This window comes from Pinus tabuliformis, chromosome J, assembly GCF_031772625.1.
Source record: "Pinus tabuliformis cultivar Carrire ecotype Pingquan chromosome J, CPIR1, whole genome shotgun sequence".
NCBI classification, from domain to species: domain Eukaryota; kingdom Viridiplantae; phylum Streptophyta; class Pinopsida; order Pinales; family Pinaceae; genus Pinus; species Pinus tabuliformis.
This window is the reverse complement of record NC_142295.1, coordinates 108,034,818-108,055,603: the sequence shown is the minus strand read 5'-3', so window position 1 is coordinate 108,055,603 and position 20,786 is coordinate 108,034,818. Positions and strand designations below refer to the sequence as shown.

The following is a 20,786-nucleotide window of genomic DNA, read 5'->3' as shown; positions in this document are numbered from 1 at the left end:
TTTAAATTATATTAATAACAATATTTTTACAGGTCCCCTTTGCATGATCAAGGGCAATAGGTAGTGCTAAAACTTTTGTGTGATAGAGAGCTGTGGAATAATATATATTTTGTTACTCAGTGGAAAAAAAAGGGTGGATTGGCAGAGAGGAGGAGCGCGGAATAATAGAGGGTATTGGTCTTCATTTTAAAATTGGGGACCCAAAGGGGCACATGGTGTCAAAAATTGGATGATAGAGGGTATTGGTTCATTTTAAGCCGAAGCCTAATCTTGTGCTCTGTTTCCTCTGGTCCATACTACCTTTCAGAGCTTCAATCTTGGTTTCCATTAATCACCACTTGTTACAGTATTGCTATCTGTTCATCCAAATTCCAATGGGACTGCTTCTGCCTCTGTTTCTGTTTCTGCTACTGCTTCTGTTTCTGTTCAGAAAAGCATCTTCTGCTTCTGCTTCTGTTTCTGCTACTGCTACTGCTTCTGCTACTACTTCTGTTTCTGCTACTACTTCTGTTTCTGCTACTGCTTCTGCATCTTCTTCATCCTCCTCTTCTGCATCGACTCCTAATGGCCCTTATCAAGTGTTCATCAACCATAGGGGTCCCGACGTTAAGAAATCATTTGCTAGCTTTCTCTACCGTGAACTTAAATCCAGAGGATTGCAGGTCTTTCTTGACCAGCCGGAATTGGAGCCTGGACACCTCATTCTTTCTCAGATAAAAGCAGCCATTCAAAGCGCTTCTGTCCAGATCGCGATTTTCTCTAAAACCTATGCAGAATCTAAGTGGTGCCTGGACGAGCTCGTCCACATGCTCGAAACGACGCGGAGGGATACAATAAGTCAGAGGGCTACAATTCTTCCCGTGTTTTACGAAGTTAAACCTTCTGAGCTCAGGCGGACAGACAGAGGAGCGTATGCTAATGCCATGCGAAAACACAAGCAACGATATAATTTGGAAACAATCGAGAAATGGAAGAAGGCTCTTTCTGATGTTGCAGATATAAGCGGCTTCGAGCTAGAGGCGTGCAATGGGTGAGCATCTTTCACTATCCCAATCTGTGCTACATATTAATTCGCAAATTTATGTTATTTTTTCCTTAAATTGAGTTGATTGAATTGGATGAGCCAGAGGCACATTTTACAGTCTAGTGAAAATTTTCTCATTTCAGTCAAAATAAAAAAAAAAAATTTAGGTCAGTAATTAAGATGGAGAAGATGGAGATGGATCTAGATCTATACTAGGAAGTAGAATTTTAATTGATAGGTACATAACCAACTTAGGTTGGCCTGTTTACACTAGTTATTTTACCTTTCTCTGAATTTGAATATTCAGGGACGAGGTGGAGCTGGTGGATAAGGTGGTGCAAAGAGTTTTGGAAAAGGTTCCAAAACCACCGCTGTTTGTGGCCAAGTTTAAAATTGGTCTGCCGGAAAAAATTAAAGATTTTGAAAGGACAACCCTATCTCGGCTGGAGGGGCAGAACACGCTGGAGGCCAAGGTTGTGGGGATTGTAGGTTTAGGCGGGATTGGGAAATCGACTCTCGCAAAAGAATTTTTCAACGAGAAGAGATCAAATTATAATGGCTCTTCTTTTTTGTTTGATGTAAGGGAAAGTGCAGCACAAAAGGTCCTACATTCTTTGCAGAAGAAGCTCATTAAGGACTTAGTAGGCAAAGATATCACCATTGATAGTTGGGAAGAAGGTGTAGGAATACTAGCAAATAATCTCAAATCTTGTGAGGCTCTAATAATATTAGACGATGTTGATCATCGCTATCAACTGGATGCGTTCTTGCCTGTTAAGAGTGTCCTTCACTCCAGGAGTTTGATTTTGGTCACTTCTCGTGACAAGCGTGTCCTTCAAAGTGTATGTACCATAGAATCATCAATTTATCACCTCAAGGGCCTCGATCGACCAAACTCTTTAGAACTTTTCTGTTCGCATGCCTTCTTTCAGTCACATCCACCACCAGAATTTGTAGACCTTGTAGATGGGTTTCTAGAGGCCTGCGGCGGATTGCCTCTGTCGTTGCAAGTGTTTGGGGCTCTACTCTGTCAAGAACGCGACAGATCCTGCTGGGAAGAGCAACTGAATGGACTTCAAAAGCTACCTGATGACATACAGAAGAGACTAAGAATAAGTTACGATTCACTGAGTGAAGAGGAGCAGCAGATATTTTTAGATATCGTTTGTTTTTCTTTAGGAGAAGATAAGGATAAGTGGATTAAAATATGGGGTTGGTCAGGGTGGAAAGGTTCGATGGGGTTTCAAAATTTGCAGAATAAATGTCTTGTTGATGTGGATTGCCACAATCGCATAGAAATGCACGATCACCTGAGAGACATGGGGAGAAGTATTGCTCAGGATCCATCATTGCCTCGTCGTCTCGGGTGTGCGACGCTGAAAGACGTCTATGATCTGCTGGAGCAATCACCATTATCTGTAAGTGCTTTAATCATCGCAACCTTTGTATTTCTGTCAACAATTTTCAAAGATTTTTTATTCAAAAGAATTTCTGAAGCGTGCTGTGTTGTAAGCCATTTTTGTTTTTATGTCACAAACAGGTAATAGAAATGCGCGGAATTATAATGGCTCCTTCGTGGTCCAGGAGAACAAATCATTGGGAGGATGAAAGTTTCAGTGATAAGGTGTTCGGAATCAGTGGATTGCAACTTCTTGACGGTTCGGGAGATTTTGTTGAACGCATATTGACTAAAGTGCGGTCACCAAGTCTCAGATGGCTCCGCTGGATTGATCCTCCGCGCTCAAAACATGTACAACTGAAGTGGCACTTAGTGATAGAAGGGGAATCTGTGAAAGAAGGGGAATCTGTGGTATGTGAGTAGGATGTAGATGAACTTAATTTCTAATTTTGAATAGATGAGAATCATGATGTTATGTCTTATCTTTCTTATGACTGAAACTTTGCAGCCATCCCTGCAGTTGCGGGAGTTACGTATTCCTTTTTCACTTTCAGAGTTTCCAAACTCTTTATGTCACCTGCAGTACCTGAGGTACTGTAAAAGTGTGGAGGCGCTTCCAGATTCCATAGAGAATTTAAGTAATCTCCGAGAGATCGATCTGGCGGGTTGTAGAAGTTTGCAGGTGCTTCCAAACGCCATCGGGGCTTTAATGAACCTTCAGAAAATCGATCTGTCAGAGTGTGTAAAGTTGAAGAGACTTCCAAATTTTTCCGAGAATTTATCAAACGTTCATACTATCAGTCTGAGGGGCTGTGAAAGTTTGGAGGCGCTTCCAGATTCCATAGAGAATTTAAGGAATCTCCGAGAGATCGATCTGGAGGGTTGTAGAAGTTTGGAGGTGCTTCCAAACGCCATCGGGGCTTTAATGAACCTTCAGAAAATCGTTCTGTCACGGTGTGAAAATTTGAAGAGACTTCCAAATTTCTCCGAGAATTTATCAAACGTTCATCCTCTCCTTCTGCGTGGCTGTGAAAGTTTTGAGGCGCTTCCAGATTCTATAGAGAATTTAAGGATTCTCCGAGAGAGTTTGGAGACGCTTCCAGATTCCATAAAGAATTTAAGGATTCTCCGAGCGAGCTATCCAATTGTGTGTATAAGTTTGGAGGTGCTTCCAAAAGCCATCGGGGCTTTAATGAACCATCAGGAAATCGATCTGTCATGGTTTGTAAATTTGAAGAGACTGTTGGTTATTTTTGATGGGGAAAATACCAAAACCAAGATTCAAACTAAACACAGAGGCAATGCTCTGTTTTACCTCCACAGGATTTTTATACACAGACAGCTTAAAAAAAAAATTTCACTGAGTAACAGAGGATTTCACCACCATAAAATATTTCTATTCATTAAAACAAAAAAAAAAAAAACTAATACATCCTCTTTTTCTGAGAGAGATTTACCACTGTAAAATCATTTTCATATTCACTGCTGTGAAAAACAACTTACTGCTGTAACAAAAGTTTACATGAGCTTACTGCTGTAAAACAAAATTTACATTCACTGGTGTGTAAAACAACTTACGCTCCACCATTTTCTTTATGCACTTGCAAAACCACACATGGTTTTCCTTCACCTCTGTTTTTCAATGCCCACACAAAAACATTACAACATATTTGTGCACTGCTGTGCATACACCCTCTGGTTCTTCTTACTGCCGTAAAAAACCAGTTTTCTCTTTACTCCCGTGCGCAATACACATAGCCATGTATAAAAAACATAATAAAAAAAACTAACGTGGCCCATAACCATATTAAATGGCCTACACCTAAACTTACGTAAATGCATATATATAAAAAAAAATACAAATGGGACGTATGCCCATAACCATTTAAAACAGGCCTCCACCAAACAATTACGAACAGCATTAAAAGCCATGACTTTTCTTACACGGCGGTCAAACCATAGACCTTTTACTCCACGTAAAAATTGATTTGACGTGGGCCTGTGCACTTTCCGGAGATCGACGGTGAAGATTTCATGCCCAGATCACTTGGCTGATCCAACGAGGTTCGCACACCAATCTCGGGTAAAACAAACGAACTTTACTGTCCGGGGAAAATGGTTTTGGGGGGTTCGTACACTGGACGCGTGTCTCATGCTGAATGTGTTCGGAGGGCTCCAAGGAAAAACAGCCTTTGCCAAAAGGCGGTGCGAACAAGGTAGATGGTTTTGTTTGGTGGTTTTCGGCTGCGTTGAAATTACACTTTTAACACTCCCCTTTAATTTCAACAGCTGGGCATTCTGTCATACCCAGACACTTCCTCAAAAATTCAAAGCTTTTCTGGTCCAGTGGCTTTGTCAAAATGTCTGCTACCTGTTCCTGAGTCCTGCAATGTTCTAAGACAATTTCTCCATTGTTCACTAACTCTCTGATGTAGTGAAACCTTGTGTCGATGTGTTTCGTTCTCTTATGAAACACTGAATTCTTTGACAAAGCAATAGCTGAGCTATTGTCACAAAAGACCACTGTCGCTTTTGCCTGCTCTTGGCCTAAGCTTCTCAACATCCTTCTCATCCATACTGCCTGACATGCTGCTGCTGTCGCTGCCACATACTCTGCCTCTGCTGTAGATAATGCTACAATGGACTGCTTCTTAGAAGCCCATGAGATGGCTCCTGAACCCATATTAAAAACATAACCGGAAGTGCTCTTCCGATCATCTACACTTCCAGCCCAATCGCTATCTGTGTACCCAACCAAATCTGAATGTTCTGAGGCATGATATAAAATTCCAAACATTTTGGTACCTTTCACATACCTCAAAATTCTCTTTGCTGCCTGCCAATGTGCTTCCTTTGGCCTCTCCATGAACCTGGAAATCAAACTAACAGCATACATTAAATCAGGCCTAGTTGCTGTTAAATACATAAGGCTGCCCACAATGCTTTTATACAAGCTAGGATCAAAATCCTTGCTGCTGTCCTCTCTGCTGAGCTTTAATCCCATCACTGTGGGAGTGATTGCTGCCTTGCATTTTTCCATCTTAAATCTGCCCAAAACTTGATTTACATATCTTGCTTGAGATATAAAAATTCCTTTTTCATTTTGATCTACTTCTATGCCTAAGAAGTATCTCAACAACCCCATGTCAGTCATTTCAAATTCATTCTTCATGACTGATTTAAAATTCTCAATGAGATAAATATCATTTCCAGTGAAAATAACATCATCTACATACAAGACAACAATTAAAATTTTACCATCATTTTCCTTGATGTAGACTGTGGGTTCTCCTTCACATTTGTCAAATTCATTATCCAAGAGATATGAATCTATCCGGCTGTACCATGCTCTTGGCGCTTGCTTCAGCCCATAAAGAGCTTTCTTTAATTTGCACACTTTGTGCTCTTCACCTTTCTTCTCATAGCCAAGAGGTTGTTCCACATAAACCTCTTCCATTAACACTCCGTTTAGGAATGCTGATTTCACATCCATTTGGTAGACTTTCCATTTGTTTTGAGCTGCTATGGACAGCACTGCTCTCACGGTTTCCATTCTTGCAACCGGGGCGAAAGTCTCCTCATAATCTCTCCCATACTGCTGCTTGTAGCCTTTGACAACCAGCCTTGCTTTATGCCTTTCAATCTTGCCTTCAGCATTGCTCTTGGTCTTGTAGACCCATTTCACACCAATGACTTCTTTGCCTTTTGGTAGCTCAACCAAATCCCATGTTTTGTTTCTCTCTATGGCATTGATCTCCTCATCCATAGCTTCTATCCATTTCCTATCTTTAATTGCTTCTTCAAAATGGATAGGATCATCAACATGACAAAACAAGGCAAATAAGGAATTCATTCCTTCTTCATAAATTTCACTTAGATTTCTAAACTTCTTACCTCGTTCACTTGGTGTGCAAGTGCTTGAAGATGCACTTGAATTTCCTCCTTGTGGCGTGCTTGGAGAAGCACTCTCATTTATCCTCAATGGTGTACCTTGCTGTCCTTGTGTTGGTGCTGTTGTTTGGGGATTCATTTCAGCCACCTCCTCTTCATCTTCATCATGAGACAAACAGTTTTTAATGTTCACTGTTTTCTCTATGCTTCCATCCCAAGCTTCCTCCTCAATGAATTGAACATCCCTGCTGACAAAGAACTTTTTGGTAGATGGAATGTACAGCCTGTAGGCTTTGGATTCATCACTGTATCCAATGAAGATGCATTTCTCCCCTTTGCTGTCCAACTTCCTCCTTAGCTGATCTGGAATGTGTGCATAGGCCACACACCCAAAAACTCTCATGTGGGTGACTCCTTGCTTTCTCCCACTCCATGCCTCTTCTGGCACCTTGTTCATCACTGCTTTTGTAGGACACCTGTTTAGTATGTAAACTGCACAATGTACAGCTTCAGCCCAATACTCATTTGGCAAGTGCTTTGCCTTCAACATGCTCCTTGCCATCTCCATGATGGTTCTGTTCTTCCTTTCAGCAACTCCATTTTGCTGTGGGGTGTACCGAGTTGTGAACTGTTTATGTATTCCATTTTCTCTACAGAACTTTAGGAATTCATTGGAGATATACTCACCTCCTCTATCAGTTCTCAATACTTTTATGTGCAGCCCGCTTTGGTTCTCCACAAGTGCTTTGAAGTTTTGTAATTTCTCAAAGACTTCACTTTTGTTCTTGAGGAAATATATCCAAGTCCTTCTTGTAAAATCATCAATGAATGTCAAGAAATATAGGCTGCCAGCTAATGATGGAGCTTGCATTGGTCCACACAAATCTGAGTGGATAATCTCTAAGGGTGCCTTTGCCCTTATACTTTTCCCTGATGGAAAACTCTCTCTATGTTGTTTGCCCAATATACAACCTTCACAAAGGCTGTCCGGCTTTTCTATCAACGGTAATCCCTTTACCATTCCTTTTCTGCTCAATAAGTTTAGACCTCCAAAATTTAGATGCCCGAATCTCAAGTGCCATAACCAGTTCTCATCCTTTGGCACGCTTTGGAAGGCCTCTTGGGTGACTGCTGCCATTTCCTTCTTGTTCTTCAAGTCTGCCCGGATCCGGAGAGGGAACATCCTGTTCCTTGTCATTTTTACCTCAGCAATGCATCTTTTGCTGGGTGGTATATCCATGATGGTGCACACATCATTTACAAAATAAACATTGTAACCCTTTTGGATAAGCTGTCCAACACTCAAGAGGTTACATCTCATTCCGGGGACATAGTATACATCTGCTATGGTTTTCCTTTCTCCTTGTTTTGAAAATATTTTTACCTCCCCTTTTCCCATAACAGACACTTTACTATCAGTTCCTAGTGTGACCTCTGATTTCAAATTCTGATTTAACGCTGAGAAGAGGGCTACATTCCCTGTCATATGGTTGCTGCAACCTGAGTCTAAAAACCATATGTCCTCACTATGTGTTTCAGCCATGTTACAAGCTAACAGGACATTTTCTTGACTGTTGTTTTCTCTTGTAACATTTGCACTTTGTCTGCTGTTCATATCATGTTGTTTCTTTCTACAATCACTAGCATAATGTCCATACTTTTTGCAGTAATAGCATTGAACATTAGATTTATCATACCTTTGTCCTTGAGCCTGATACTGATCTCTTTGTTGGCTGCTGCCTTGACCTTGGTTCTGATTTGTATTGCTGCCTCTTCCTTGTGCATTTGATGAGCTGTTCCTTCCTCCTCTATTCTGGCTTCTGCCTCTTCCTCTTCGGTTTCCTCTTCCTTGACCTCTTCCTCTTCCAAAGGACATCTGGGTCTTGAAGGCTTGCTCAAGAGATGAGTTTTCATTCCTACTCAACCTCTGCTCATGAGTCATCAGTGATGCATGTAGCTCATCAACTGAATATCTTGAGAGATCCTTTGTCTCTTCAATGGTGGTGACTATGGCATCAAACCTTGAGGGTAAGACCCTCAATATTTTCTCCACTATTCTTCTATCTTCAATTGTTTCTCCATGAGTTCTCATTTGTGTGATTACACCAATCACATGAGTGAAGAATGATTCAATGTTGTCTGACTCCTTCATGTTCAAGTTTTCAAAATCCTTTCTCAGCATTTGCAATTTTGCTATCTTCACTCTCTCCATGCCTTGATAGGATGTCTTGAGGGTTTGCCATGCATTGTGTGATGTTGTAGCTGCTGCTATCCTTGGGAATATACTCTGGTCCACTGCTTGATACAACAAGACAATGGCCTTTGCATCCTTCTTCCTATTGAGTTTCAGTTGATCCTTCTCTCCCTGAGTTAATGCATTGAACTCAGTTTCATCTGCTGGTTCCTCAAACCCATATTCTACTAGTTCTCATATATCTTGAGAGATGAACAAAGCTCTCATGGTTATAGACCAGTAGTCATAGTTCTTCCCATTAAAGTGTGGGAGCTGGGTGTTGAACATACCCATGCTTGTGCTTGCCATTCCTTGCATCTTGAACTATGGTTTTAAATCCTTGACTGTGGGTTTTTTTTTAAAAAACTGACAGTCTTCAGCAATAACAAGAGAAATGCTTTTGGGGAATACCTGAATCCTTCGCTGTCTGTGTCTTCTGTCTGCCTGAGAGATCTTGCTGCAGCAACAACCTTCTCCCTTCAGCTTCTTTAACTTCTTTAAAGAGCCTAAGCCTTGCTCTGATACCACTGTTGGTTATTTTTGATGGGGAAAATACCAAAACCAAGATTCAAACTAAACACAGAGGCAATGCTCTGTTTTACCTCCACAGGATTTTTATACACAGACAGCTTAAAAAAAAAATTTCACTGAGTAACAGAGGATTTCACCACCATAAAATATTTCTATTCATTAAAACAAAAAAAAAAAAACTAATACATCCTCTTTTTCTGAGAGAGATTTACCACTGTAAAATCATTTTCATATTCACTGCTGTGAAAAACAACTTACTGCTGTAACAAAAGTTTACATGAGCTTACTGCTGTAAAACAAAATTTACATTCACTGGTGTGTAAAACAACTTACGCTCCACCATTTTCTTTATGCACTTGCAAAACCACACATGGTTTTCCTTCACCTCTGTTTTTCAATGCCCACACAAAAACATTACAACATATTTGTGCACTGCTGTGCATACACCCTCTGGTTCTTCTTACTGCCGTAAAAAACCAGTTTTCTCTTTACTCCCGTGCGCAATACATCCCAAAAAAAAAAAAAAATCAACACACATAGCCATGTATAAAAAACATAATAAAAAAAACTAACGTGGCCCATAACCATATTAAATGGCCTACACCTAAACTTACGTAAATGCATATATAAAAAAAAATACAAATGGGACGTATGCCCATAACCATTTAAAACAGGCCTCCACCAAACAATTACGAACAGCATTAAAAGCCATGACTTTTCTTACACGGCGGTCAAACCATAGACCTTTTACTCCACGTAAAAATTGATTTGACGTGGGCCTGTGCACTTTCCGGAGATCGACGGTGAAGATTTCATGCCCAGATCACTTGGCTGATCCAACGAGGTTCGCACACCAACCTCGGGTAAAACAAACGAACTTTACTGTCCGGGGAAAATGGTTTTGGGGGGTTCGTACACTGGACGCGTGTCTCATGCTGAATGTGTTCGGAGGGCTCCAAGGAAAAACAGCCTTTGCCAAAAGGCGGTGCGAACAAGGTAGATGGTTTTGTTTGGTGGTTTTCGGCTGCGTTGAAATTACACTTTTAACAGAGACTTCCAAATTTCTCCGAGAATTTATCAAACGTTCATACTATCAGTCTGAGGGGCTGTGAAAGTTTGGAGGCGCTTCCAGATTCCATAGAGAATTTAAGGAATCTCCGAGAGATCGATCTGGAGGGTTGTATAAGTTTGGAGGTGCTTCCAAACGCCATCGGGGCTTTAATGAACCTTCAGAAAATCGATCTGTCAGAGTGTGTAAAGTTGAAGAGACTTCCAAATTTCTCCGAGAATTTATCAAACGTTCATACTATCAGTCTGAGGGGCTGTAAAAGTTTGGAGGCGCTTCCAGATTCCATAGAGAATTTAAGGAATCTCCGAGAGATCGATCTGGAGGGTTGTATAAGTTTGGAGGTGCTTCCAAACGCCATCGGGGCTTTAATGAACCTTCAGAAAATCGTTCTGTCACGGTGTGAAAATTTGAAGAGACTTCCAAATTTCTCCGAGAATTTATCAAACGTTCATACTATCAGGCTGAGCAACTGTATAAGTTTGGAGGCGCTTCCAGATTCCATAGAGAATTTAAGGAATCTCCGAGAGATCGATCTGGAGGGTTGTATAAGTTTGGAGGTGCTTCCAAACGCCATCGGGGCTTTAATGAAGCTTCAGGAAATCGATCTGTCAGAGTGTGTAAATTTGAAGAGACTTCCAAATTTCTCCGAGAATTTATCAAACGTTCATACTATCAGTCTGAGGGGCTGTGAAAGTTTGGAGGCGCTTCCAGATTCCATAGAGAATTTAAGGAATCTCCAAGAGATCGATCTGGAGGGTTGTAGAAGTTTGGAGGTGCTTCCAAACGCCATCCCAGCTTTAATGAACCTTCAGAAAATCGATCTGTCAGGGTGTGTAAATTTGAAGAGACTTCCAAATTTCTCCGAGAATTTATCAAACGTTCATCCTATCCTTCTGCGTGGCTGTGAAAGTTTGGAGGCGCTTCCAGATTCCATAGAGAATTTAAGGATTCTCCGAGAGGGAGAGAGCTATCTAAGTGTGTGTATAAGTTTGGAGGTGCTTCCAAACGCCATCGGGGCTTTAATGAACCATCAGGAAATCGATCTGTCATGTTTTGTAAATTTGAAGAGACTTCCAAATTTCTCCGATACTTTATCAAACGTTCATACTATCAGTCTGAGGGGCTGTAAAAGTTTGGAGGCCCTTCCAGATTCCATAGAGAATTTAAGGAATCTCCGAAAGATCGATCTGGAGGGTTGTATAAGTTTGGAGGTGCTTCCAAATGCCATCGGGGCTTTAATGAACCTTCAGAAAATCGTTCTGTCACGGTGTGAAAATTTGAAGAGACTTCCAAATTTCTCGAATTTATCAAACATTCATACTATCAGTCTGTGGGGCTGTGAAAGTTTGGAGGTGCTTCCAAACGCCATCGGGGCTTTAATGAACCTTCAGGAAATCGATCTGTCAGGGTGTGTAAATTTGAAGAGACTTCCAAATTTCTCCGAGAATTTATCAAACGTTCATACTATCAGTCTGAGGGGCTGTAAAAGTTTGGAGGCCCTTCCAGATTCCATAGAGAATTTAAGGAATCTCCGAGAGATCGATCTGGAGGATTGTATAAGTTTGGAGGTGCTTCCAAACGCCATCGGGGCTTTAATGAACCTTCAGGAAATCGATCTGTCAGGGTGTGTAAATTTGAAGAGACTTCCAAATTTCTCCGAGAATTTATCAAACTTTCATACTATCAGTCTGTGGGGCTGTGAAAGTTTGGAGGCGCTTCCAGATTCCATAGAGAATTTAAGGATTCTCCGAGAGAGCTATCCAATTGTGTGTATAAGTTTGGAGGTGCTTCCAAACACCATCGGGGCTTTAATGAACCTTCAGGAAATCGATCTGTCAGAGTTTGTAAATTTGAAGAGACTTCCAAATTTCTCCGAGAATTTATCAAACGTTCATACTATCAGTCTGAGCAACTGTAGAAGTTTGGAGGCGCTTCCAGATTCCATAGAGAATTTAAGGAATCTCCGAAAGATCGATCTGGAGGGTTGTATAAGTTTGGAGGTGCTTCCAAACGCCATCGGGGCTTTAATGAACCTTCAGGAAATCGATCTGTCAGAGTGTGTAAATTTGTAGAGACTTCCAAATTTCTCCGAGAATTTATCAAACGTTCATACTATCAGTCTGAGGGGCTGTGAAAGTTTGGAGGCGCTTCCAGATTCCACACACAATCTACTGCGACTGAGGCATCTCCATTTGGGTTGTTGTAGCAGGTTGATCCTCTCCAATGAAACGCTTGGAAACATCACGACGCTGAAATGCTTAGATCTCTCAGGTTGTCTCCAAATAGAAGTATTACCTCTATTACAACAAAGGTCCTTGAAAAGGTTAAATTTGTTGAGTACCAACATAAGAGAGTTGCCCAGTGCGCCTACTGTATGCCTAAACAATTTGGAAGTTCTGATGTTAGGAAGCCCGCTGTTGAAAGTGCTTCCACCATGGCTCGGTTACCTAGAGAATTTGAAAGATTTGCTGCTCCATGGATGCCGGAAATTGAAATGTCTGCCCGATTCAATCGGACAGTGCAGTCAGATGAGAATTATGGAGATTTCAAAATGTGGAATACAATATTTACCAGACTCTGTCATGCAGCTGAACAATCTGGAAATTCTAAGAGTACGCGGCTGCCCATTACGCGAACTACCATTTAAGAATCTTAATTTAACAGAGTCTTCCGAGGGGAGGCAATTGGATTCTTCCATTGGCAGAGGTATGAATGGACTCCGTGAGATGCATCTGCACCTCACAGAAATATCGGAGGTGTCCTTCCCGGCAGGTGTCTGTCCCAACCTTGAGGAACTGAAGATCAGGTGGTGTAATGATCTGGTGGAGGTTGGAGCATTGCCAAGTACCCTAGAACATCTAGATTTGAAGGGTTGTGGTGCATTGACAAAAGTAGGAGGGCTGTGTGGTCTTGCACAACTTGAGCGGCTGGACATAAGGGGATGTTGCGCTCTGAAAGTAGAGGAGCTGGCAGGTCCTGACACTGTGATATCCATGGACACATTACGGCCAATTTTGACATCTTTGGAGATATTGAAGACCCCGTTGGAGACTTACGACCCCGACGAGGAAGAAGAGGAGCAGATGAGGACGGCGGCGCTGGATAGCGGTGATTTACCAGATGATCGTGTTTGTTGGTGCGACCCCGACGAGGAAGAAGAGGAGCAGATGAGGACGGCGGCGCTGGATAGCGGTGATTTACCAGATGATCGTGTTTGTTGGTGGCAGTATTGAGGTAGGACTACATGACCATTTATTATTAAAATATTTCGAATATATCTTTCAAACCAATAGTCTTGTAAAATAATTTTATAATTATATAAACAAATATGGCAAGGTAGTTTATTTTTCATGCTCAAAGCTTATAAAATTTATATTTTATATGTAAATGAAATTTTATAGTTTAGTTTGAGAAGTAAGTGATAATAAATTGTAAATTATGTGAAGTGGATATATTAGTTTTTTGTTTAGATATTTGGATTTGTATAAATTTTGGTGAGTAATAACCATTAGCAGGTTTACATGTTTACAATTTTATTTACATAAGTGTTGACTAAAACATAAATAATGATGAGAAGTAACTCTAGGTAAATATATTTATTTGCATCTTATTCCCATCCATTTTTTATGCAAGGTCTTGATTAAATTATAATGGGAACTAGGGTTGGAATTTGGATTCCTCTAATTGGGATGCTTCTAGTTGCTTCTAGGTGTTTTGTAACGTCTAAACACGTAACCTTGATACAAACAAACATGGAATAATGTTTGAGCCACAAAACCAAAAGTGACCCTTCATTCATCCCATCCCTCAATGGGATGCTTCTAGCTTTAAGAGAAGTGGGAGGACTCAAGAGCATGCATGGGAGATTGACATGGAATCAAGAAGGAATAACCTAACAAAAAAACAATAAAGCATAGAACTTTAGATGTATGTCTAGAGAAAACTTGTGCTGGCATGAGCATGATACAACAAATTGTGGGCAATATATTCGTGAACTACAAGTGACCCTATATTCATCCCATCTTTGATTGGGATGCTTCAAGCTCATGAGCATGAATGGAAGATAAATATGGTTTTTAGAAAATAGAATCTAATAAATATACCCAAAAGAAGAAAAGGGCTTTGGAAGTATGTCTAGAGAAAACTTGTGCTAGTATGAGCATGATGCAACAAATTGTGGGAAATTTTATCCCTTTCTTGCATAGAACTCTAAGATTGCACACAACTTTCTAGACACATCTCATCATCCACTAGTTCAAATGCCAACTCTGGATCAAAATCCTCATTGTGTTGCTCACAAATATTATCTAGCACATAACATGCTCCAAGAACAACTGGAAAGTCAAGCAACTTCACCTCAGTGCACTTTTCTAGACAATGTCACCTCCCTTTCAATCAACCAAATGCATCCTTTACAATCTTCTGAATCTCGCTTATCTTATAATTGAAAGCATGTTGAGTCCAAGTAAGATTATGTTGGACATATGGAACTAGAAACCAATCTAAGAGTGGATAAGCTAAACCATTCATTTCCAACTTGAAAAAGATCAAAATTCTTTAGGTTTAAGTCATCAGACATAGAACCTTGTAAGACTATATAGATATTAGTGAAGGAGCTAGTGTTATCTACGAACTCCCTACAATACAATAGAGTGGGATGTTCTTTAGTTTCTCTTTAGTGTTCCTTTTATTGAAGTAAGTAGCTGTAGTAGCCTTGGGAGAAATAATAGGAACATGAGTAGTGTACATGGCCCCAACTTCACTTTAGTGCACTTTTCTAGACGATGTCACCTCCCTTTCAATCGACCAAATGCATCCTTTACAATCTTCTGAATCTCACTTATCTTATAATTGAAAGCATGTTGAGTCCAAGTAATATTATGTTGGACATATTGGACTAGAAGCCAATCCAAGAGTGGATAAGCTAAACCATTCATTTACAACTTGAAAAGATCAAAATTCTTTAAGACTAAGTCATCAGACATAGAACCCTATAAGTCTATACATATATTAGTGAAGGAGCTTGTGCTATCTACAACTCCCTACAATGTAATGGAGTAGGATGTTCTTTGGTTTCTCTTAGTGTTCCTTTTATCGAAGTAAGTAGATATATTAATCTTGGGAGAAATAATAGGAACATGAGTAGTGTACATGGCCCCAACAACCTTAGGAATCCCAGAAATTATTTCAAACTCTTTCATCAAGCCCTACATCCAATCATTGGAAATCCCCATAATATATTTAGGGAGAAGCACCTAGCGCATAGCAACACAAAATTCCAATACCAACTTTTCACAACTCGACATCCCCAATTCACATCTCTTGGATACTAGATGCAATGGATCTCTAGTGGCTAGTCTCTGTATGAAAACAACCACTCTTTGACTCACAGGGATTGTTTTCCTCAACATTGTGTCCTTGGGAACCATTGAATTCAATTCTTCGCAAATATGATTGAAATTTTCCCTACTCATTTAGAAGGATTTATGGAAATCTGAATCAGGGAATCTTGGATGATTGCATTGTTACCACCAGGCATATGATGCAAGATATATTTTAAAGATTCGTGGTTTATATCAGAAGCCTTGGTCGAGCTTATTAATTCTTAAAATTTATATTTTTATTCAAATTTAAAGTAAAAAACTTTTATGCTCTCAAATAAGAATTTATATTTTGGGTAAATCGATCTTTAGAAAAATAATAATAATTCTTATTTTTATTTTTATTTATGTTCACAATATTCAAAGTTGGATGAATTTTTTATTAGTTCAAAGTAAAAATCAATCTTCAAGACATTGAAGATGAAAATTAAATATCTAGAAGATGGACCTGGTTCTAGACGGTGAAACATAAATTTGGACTCTGAAATAGAAATTCATCTAACAATGAATATTTCAAATATAAATGAAAACCAACACCACAAAAGTATTAATAATTATTGTTGTTACAAACAAAACTAAAAGATTGACCAAATGCTTAACTTTTCTGTACTTGTGATTTGTTCTTTACCCAAAGACTTCTAAACGCTATGCTGGGTGGAAACAACTGCACCAAGTGCAACTACCCCAAACCCGACCTTCTTTGTAACACTCTCCTCCCACATATACCCAAGCCACTGGCCAGTCGAGGTAAACATGTGACGAGAGGTCACTATGATATGATTTAACCTCCTAAGTCACGTTAAGGAAGTGGAACCGACAGAAACACACCATACAAACATTCAACATCAGCATTAGGACCCTTAGGAACCAATCCAACCTTTCTGCCAACCAGCCCCTGGGTCCCACTGAGATTTTGGACCACTTGACCTCTGTACGCTCTCATGCTATGGGCATGCCAACATCCAAGGACCTTTAGACGCTCTCATAGGCCTTCAAGCCAGTGTCCAGGGACTATTTTTCATAGTGCTATGCCAACATCCCCAAGATTTGAGCCACTTTTTCAGGCCTAGAGCCCAGGTCACTGCCCAGAATTGAATGACATCTTCAAAATAGTAAAATAACAGGGAAATGATAGTACAAATGCAATTACTTGAATAAGACCTTGATTGGACCCCTACTAGCCATGACAAACATTTCATCAAACATATCATGAATATGTAATCTACAGGTGTAAATAATAGATCTGAGCATAGGGGTCTCATACTTAGCTGAGAATCGCTAAGAAACATTGATGCCTCAACACATCAACTACCATTTCATCCATTAGGTCATAGATACATTTTTCATTCATTTACAAGTAAAAACATGATGAGAGCCATACATAGCTACTTTCATAAAACATATATATAATCGGCACAATAGCAACAAAAATACGAAAGAAATCACAACCATATAAAGCACATATAACCACTATAATACTCATAGAATTACAAGGAGAAATAACTTCATATTGATGATGTAAAATCCAAAACCGAGATGAGGCTTCCATATTCCACCCGACCATAGAATGGCTGAGCCAAATCACTCTTCAACCATTCACCCCAATGCCATATTCCAAGCATGAATGTGGGATCTCATAAAACACATTAATCCAAAACCATTCAGGGCTTCCAGAGGCCAACCACATCAACCCATCAAACAATGATTCCACCTCATGGTCAGACATCACAAAACCATCATCAGATTCATCTCTATCCAAGCCTTTCAGGGCTCTAGAGCGTTTGTTCCAACAAAGGCTCTAGGACTAGTAACTCAACCCATAGCTGCCCCCGGGCTCTAGAGCGTTTGTCCAACCAATGCTCCAGGACTAGTAACTCAACCCACCAAGGGTTCCAGAGCGTTTGTCGAACCAAGGCTATAGGGCTAGTAACTCAACCCAAGCTGTTACAGGGCTCCAGAGCATTTGTCCAACCAAGGATCCAAGAACTAATAACTCAACCCAAGCTAAGGAAACATGAGAACCAACCAAAACAAAACAAGGAAATAAACCCACAATCTCCATGGCTATCTAGGAAATGGCAAGCCTAGGAAATCCACTTTAAATCCAGGCAATCCTCCATGCCAGTCACAAATCATGACCAATAATCCACATGCATATGCCATGCATGCCAAAACTAGTGAGGAAAACATACATGCGACTCGGTACCTGCAAGAAAATCCGACTGTAGCTGCTGATCTCAATGTCCTCTTACACTTTCTTACTCTTCCTTTTCCTTCTTGCTCCAAAAATCCAATAGTGCTCCAAGAAAAATCTAACTATCCAAGAGTATGAGAGAGAGAAAGAGAATAATGAGAGAGCTCCAACATTGAACTAAAAAAATGTTACCAACTGATCCTCATAAGCATTTTTATCAATGAGGCCTCTATTTTATTCATTTTCCATTATTTTCCTTCATTTTCGTCCTCACATGCAACCTGTGACCTTTCACCTCCCTTTTCTCCTAGTTTCCATTATTTTCATAAATAAATGTACCAAAAACGCCATTTTTCCTTTCCAAAGCCTTAGCCATTTCCTTTGCCAATTTCCTTAGCCATTAAACAACCACAAGTGATCCCCATCACTATTCTTTTTCCCAACATTCAACTTGGAATAAGTGTCCCATCAACCGTGGTTATTATTTTTCCTTTATTAACTTTTATTACATGGAATTTTCACCAAGGCTATTACACTCTTGAGCCTACATCTCTCCATATTTTCCATTTGGTTATAGTATTCTTGCATGCGATTATAGTATTCAATCATAATCTCAATATTCCTCTTGTGACTTTTCTCAAACATCTCCCTCTAAAGCTTGTAATTTATGCCCCTCTTCCTTCTCTTGTCTTCCTCCACTTTTCTATCGAATCCATCTCAGAAGGATTCTTCAATTTCCTCAGATCCAAGATACCCCGAAAGAACTTCATCAATTTAATGAAATATTTGGATTGATGGGATTGATAGGTCCCAAAACCATGTAGATTCCACTTCTTAGTTCTTCTCCAAAGCACAGGGAAAAGAATTATGTGCAAATATATAACTTTGCTTTATTCACATTGCTTTCCATTATTACAATCAATATGCTCCCTATATTAGTATTCTTGACTTGGGATTTTATCAAGCCATTTTAATGTTGCAATTTCAATGAAAACAAATGGATTTTTTTTCCACCAATGTGAACAAAGAAAGTTTCCTAAGAAGAAGTCTCCATATCAAGGACTCTAGAGTTGAATGAAGGCTATCCTCCATGCTTTGCATCCTCTCCATGATCATAATCACATGGAATTAATGTGGGGGTCTGTGGTGGAGAGTTTGTACTCAAGAAAGCACAATGTATTAGAAGTATTTTAATATTTCATAAATGGTGATAGACATCATTCTTCATGAGCTAGAGCTTTCAGATCTTTAAATTGATCTATTTGGACTTTGGAGATTTGGTACAAATTGTAGTTGAAACGAAAATTTTGTTGTTCCATAGGTGACACTGCAATGTAGGATATTTTTCACATGCCAGTGGTGGCCCATAATGTATTATAAATAAATCAAAAGAGAAAATTTCTAGTCATATGAAGAATCAATATTGTAAAAAAAGTTACTACATACAACATTGTTGGCTACTAGGGGCCTGACCCAGGTTCAACAGTGAGTTTAGCCAAGAAAATCTCGGTACTACCGGCCCTTTCGGCAACAATCTGCGGAGCGCGAACTGAGGTCTCACCTGAGGTAGTATGGGAGGGTGTTGGAACCAAGTTTCCGAACCCTAGGGATGTCTTGATGTGGGAGATCAGTACCCGATCCAGCCTTCGCGCTCACTGGATTAAGCATACCCAACAATTTTTGGTGTTCCGTGGAACCGCGTAGGCTTACCCGTAGTGCGATCTAGGTTAATTACCTAGTTCTTCTAGTTAGGGTTTGTTCATTAATTACTAAGATGATCTTTAATCCTAGCCATGCATATAAGTGCACGCAGATAAAGAAACAAGTATCATTAACACATAACATTCAATTGCAGATCCATGAATCAGATTCACAATATAACAATCAACTGATCTTTATTATTAATCTATTCAAAGCTTGATCCAATAAAGACTCGACTCCTTCCTACACACACAGTTGCAAGGGTCCGCACACTCAGCTGCGGACTCTACTAGGCCTCTGCACACTCAGCTGCGAACTCTACTAGGCCTCTGCGCACTCAGCTACAAAGCCTCTACCCTTTACTATAACCCAAGACTCGGACTTATAGACTCGGAGCTATTTCATCATCTCATAACTTCATCAAACTCTTCCAAGCTGATTTCTACCCTTAGAGCCTCGCTCTATTTATACAATCCCATGGTCCGCGGACCATGGGTAGGCCGACACACTCTATATTAAATTTACAATATTTTAGGGCAGACTACCCTAGACTCTTCCGCTCCGCACCCACATTTTGTGGGGTCTTTACATTCCATGGACCAAAACTCGGTTTTAAGCCCCAAAAACTCACTTATGGGGGCCCCAAAAACTCCGCTACCCAACAGGCCCCCAACACAATGAACATGACTCGCCCCACATCATTCAGATGGTATGTTGATCTTTGCATGGAGTCCATCCAGCAACTTCTGCGCTTCGCTTACATTGGAAACACACTCTTCTACTGTATGTTGTATCAGTTTGGCGCGACTCTCTGATGCATCATTGCCAAGGGCACCTTATTGCCTTAGCACAAATGCATTCTACATTTGTTCTAGCTTTTCCTCGATTGTGGCGGTGACCAGGAAGGCTTCCTTAAGCCAAAACTGAATGCGCACTTTAAGCATTTCTTCTTTCTGGCGCATAACATCCACCTGTACCTTGAGAGCCTGGGCCTCCTTCATCCTGGCAAGGCGCTAAGTAAGGGCGACCATCTGTGCGGTCCCTCTGATATTGTCATATGCTTGTTGTAGCTACCATGCTTCTGCCTCCAACTGCTATATGGTTGGATCTTCTTGCAATGAAGTGAGCATGAGGAGGGACTGATCTAACAATCCTGTGCAGTCCTGTATCGCGTGCTCTATTGCTGCCAACCCTGATTGAATGGCATGGTGGCGCTGCTCTCTGACTTTCGAGGGTGTAGAGGGCTGCGCCTTCAGCTGCAACTCAACGATCTGCAAGTTCAGCTCCAACTAAACTTTCGCGGCCTCCTCTTGGGCCCTACGAAATCCTGCTGCCATGTGGTGAATCTTCTCAGCTGTTGGGA

General features: G+C 40.4%; 1 protein-coding gene across 1 annotated transcript in view; it reads left to right on the top strand.

Annotated features, from left to right (window-relative positions):
• Nucleotides 1-242: 242 nt before the first annotated feature.
• Nucleotides 243-20,786, top strand: part of LOC149225762 (uncharacterized) — a 77,319-nt gene continuing 56,775 nt past the window's right edge. Inside the window, exons 1-5 of the mRNA XM_089380008.1 lie at nt 243-1,030; nt 1,332-2,442; nt 2,565-2,834; nt 2,932-3,669; nt 10,129-13,381. Of these exons, the coding sequence (XP_089236134.1) occupies nt 375-1,030; nt 1,332-2,442; nt 2,565-2,834; nt 2,932-3,669; nt 10,129-12,219 (4,866 nt within the window). The 5' untranslated portion in view covers nt 243-374 and the 3' untranslated portion in view covers nt 12,220-13,381. The remainder of the gene's footprint in view (nt 1,031-1,331; nt 2,443-2,564; nt 2,835-2,931; nt 3,670-10,128; nt 13,382-20,786) is intronic.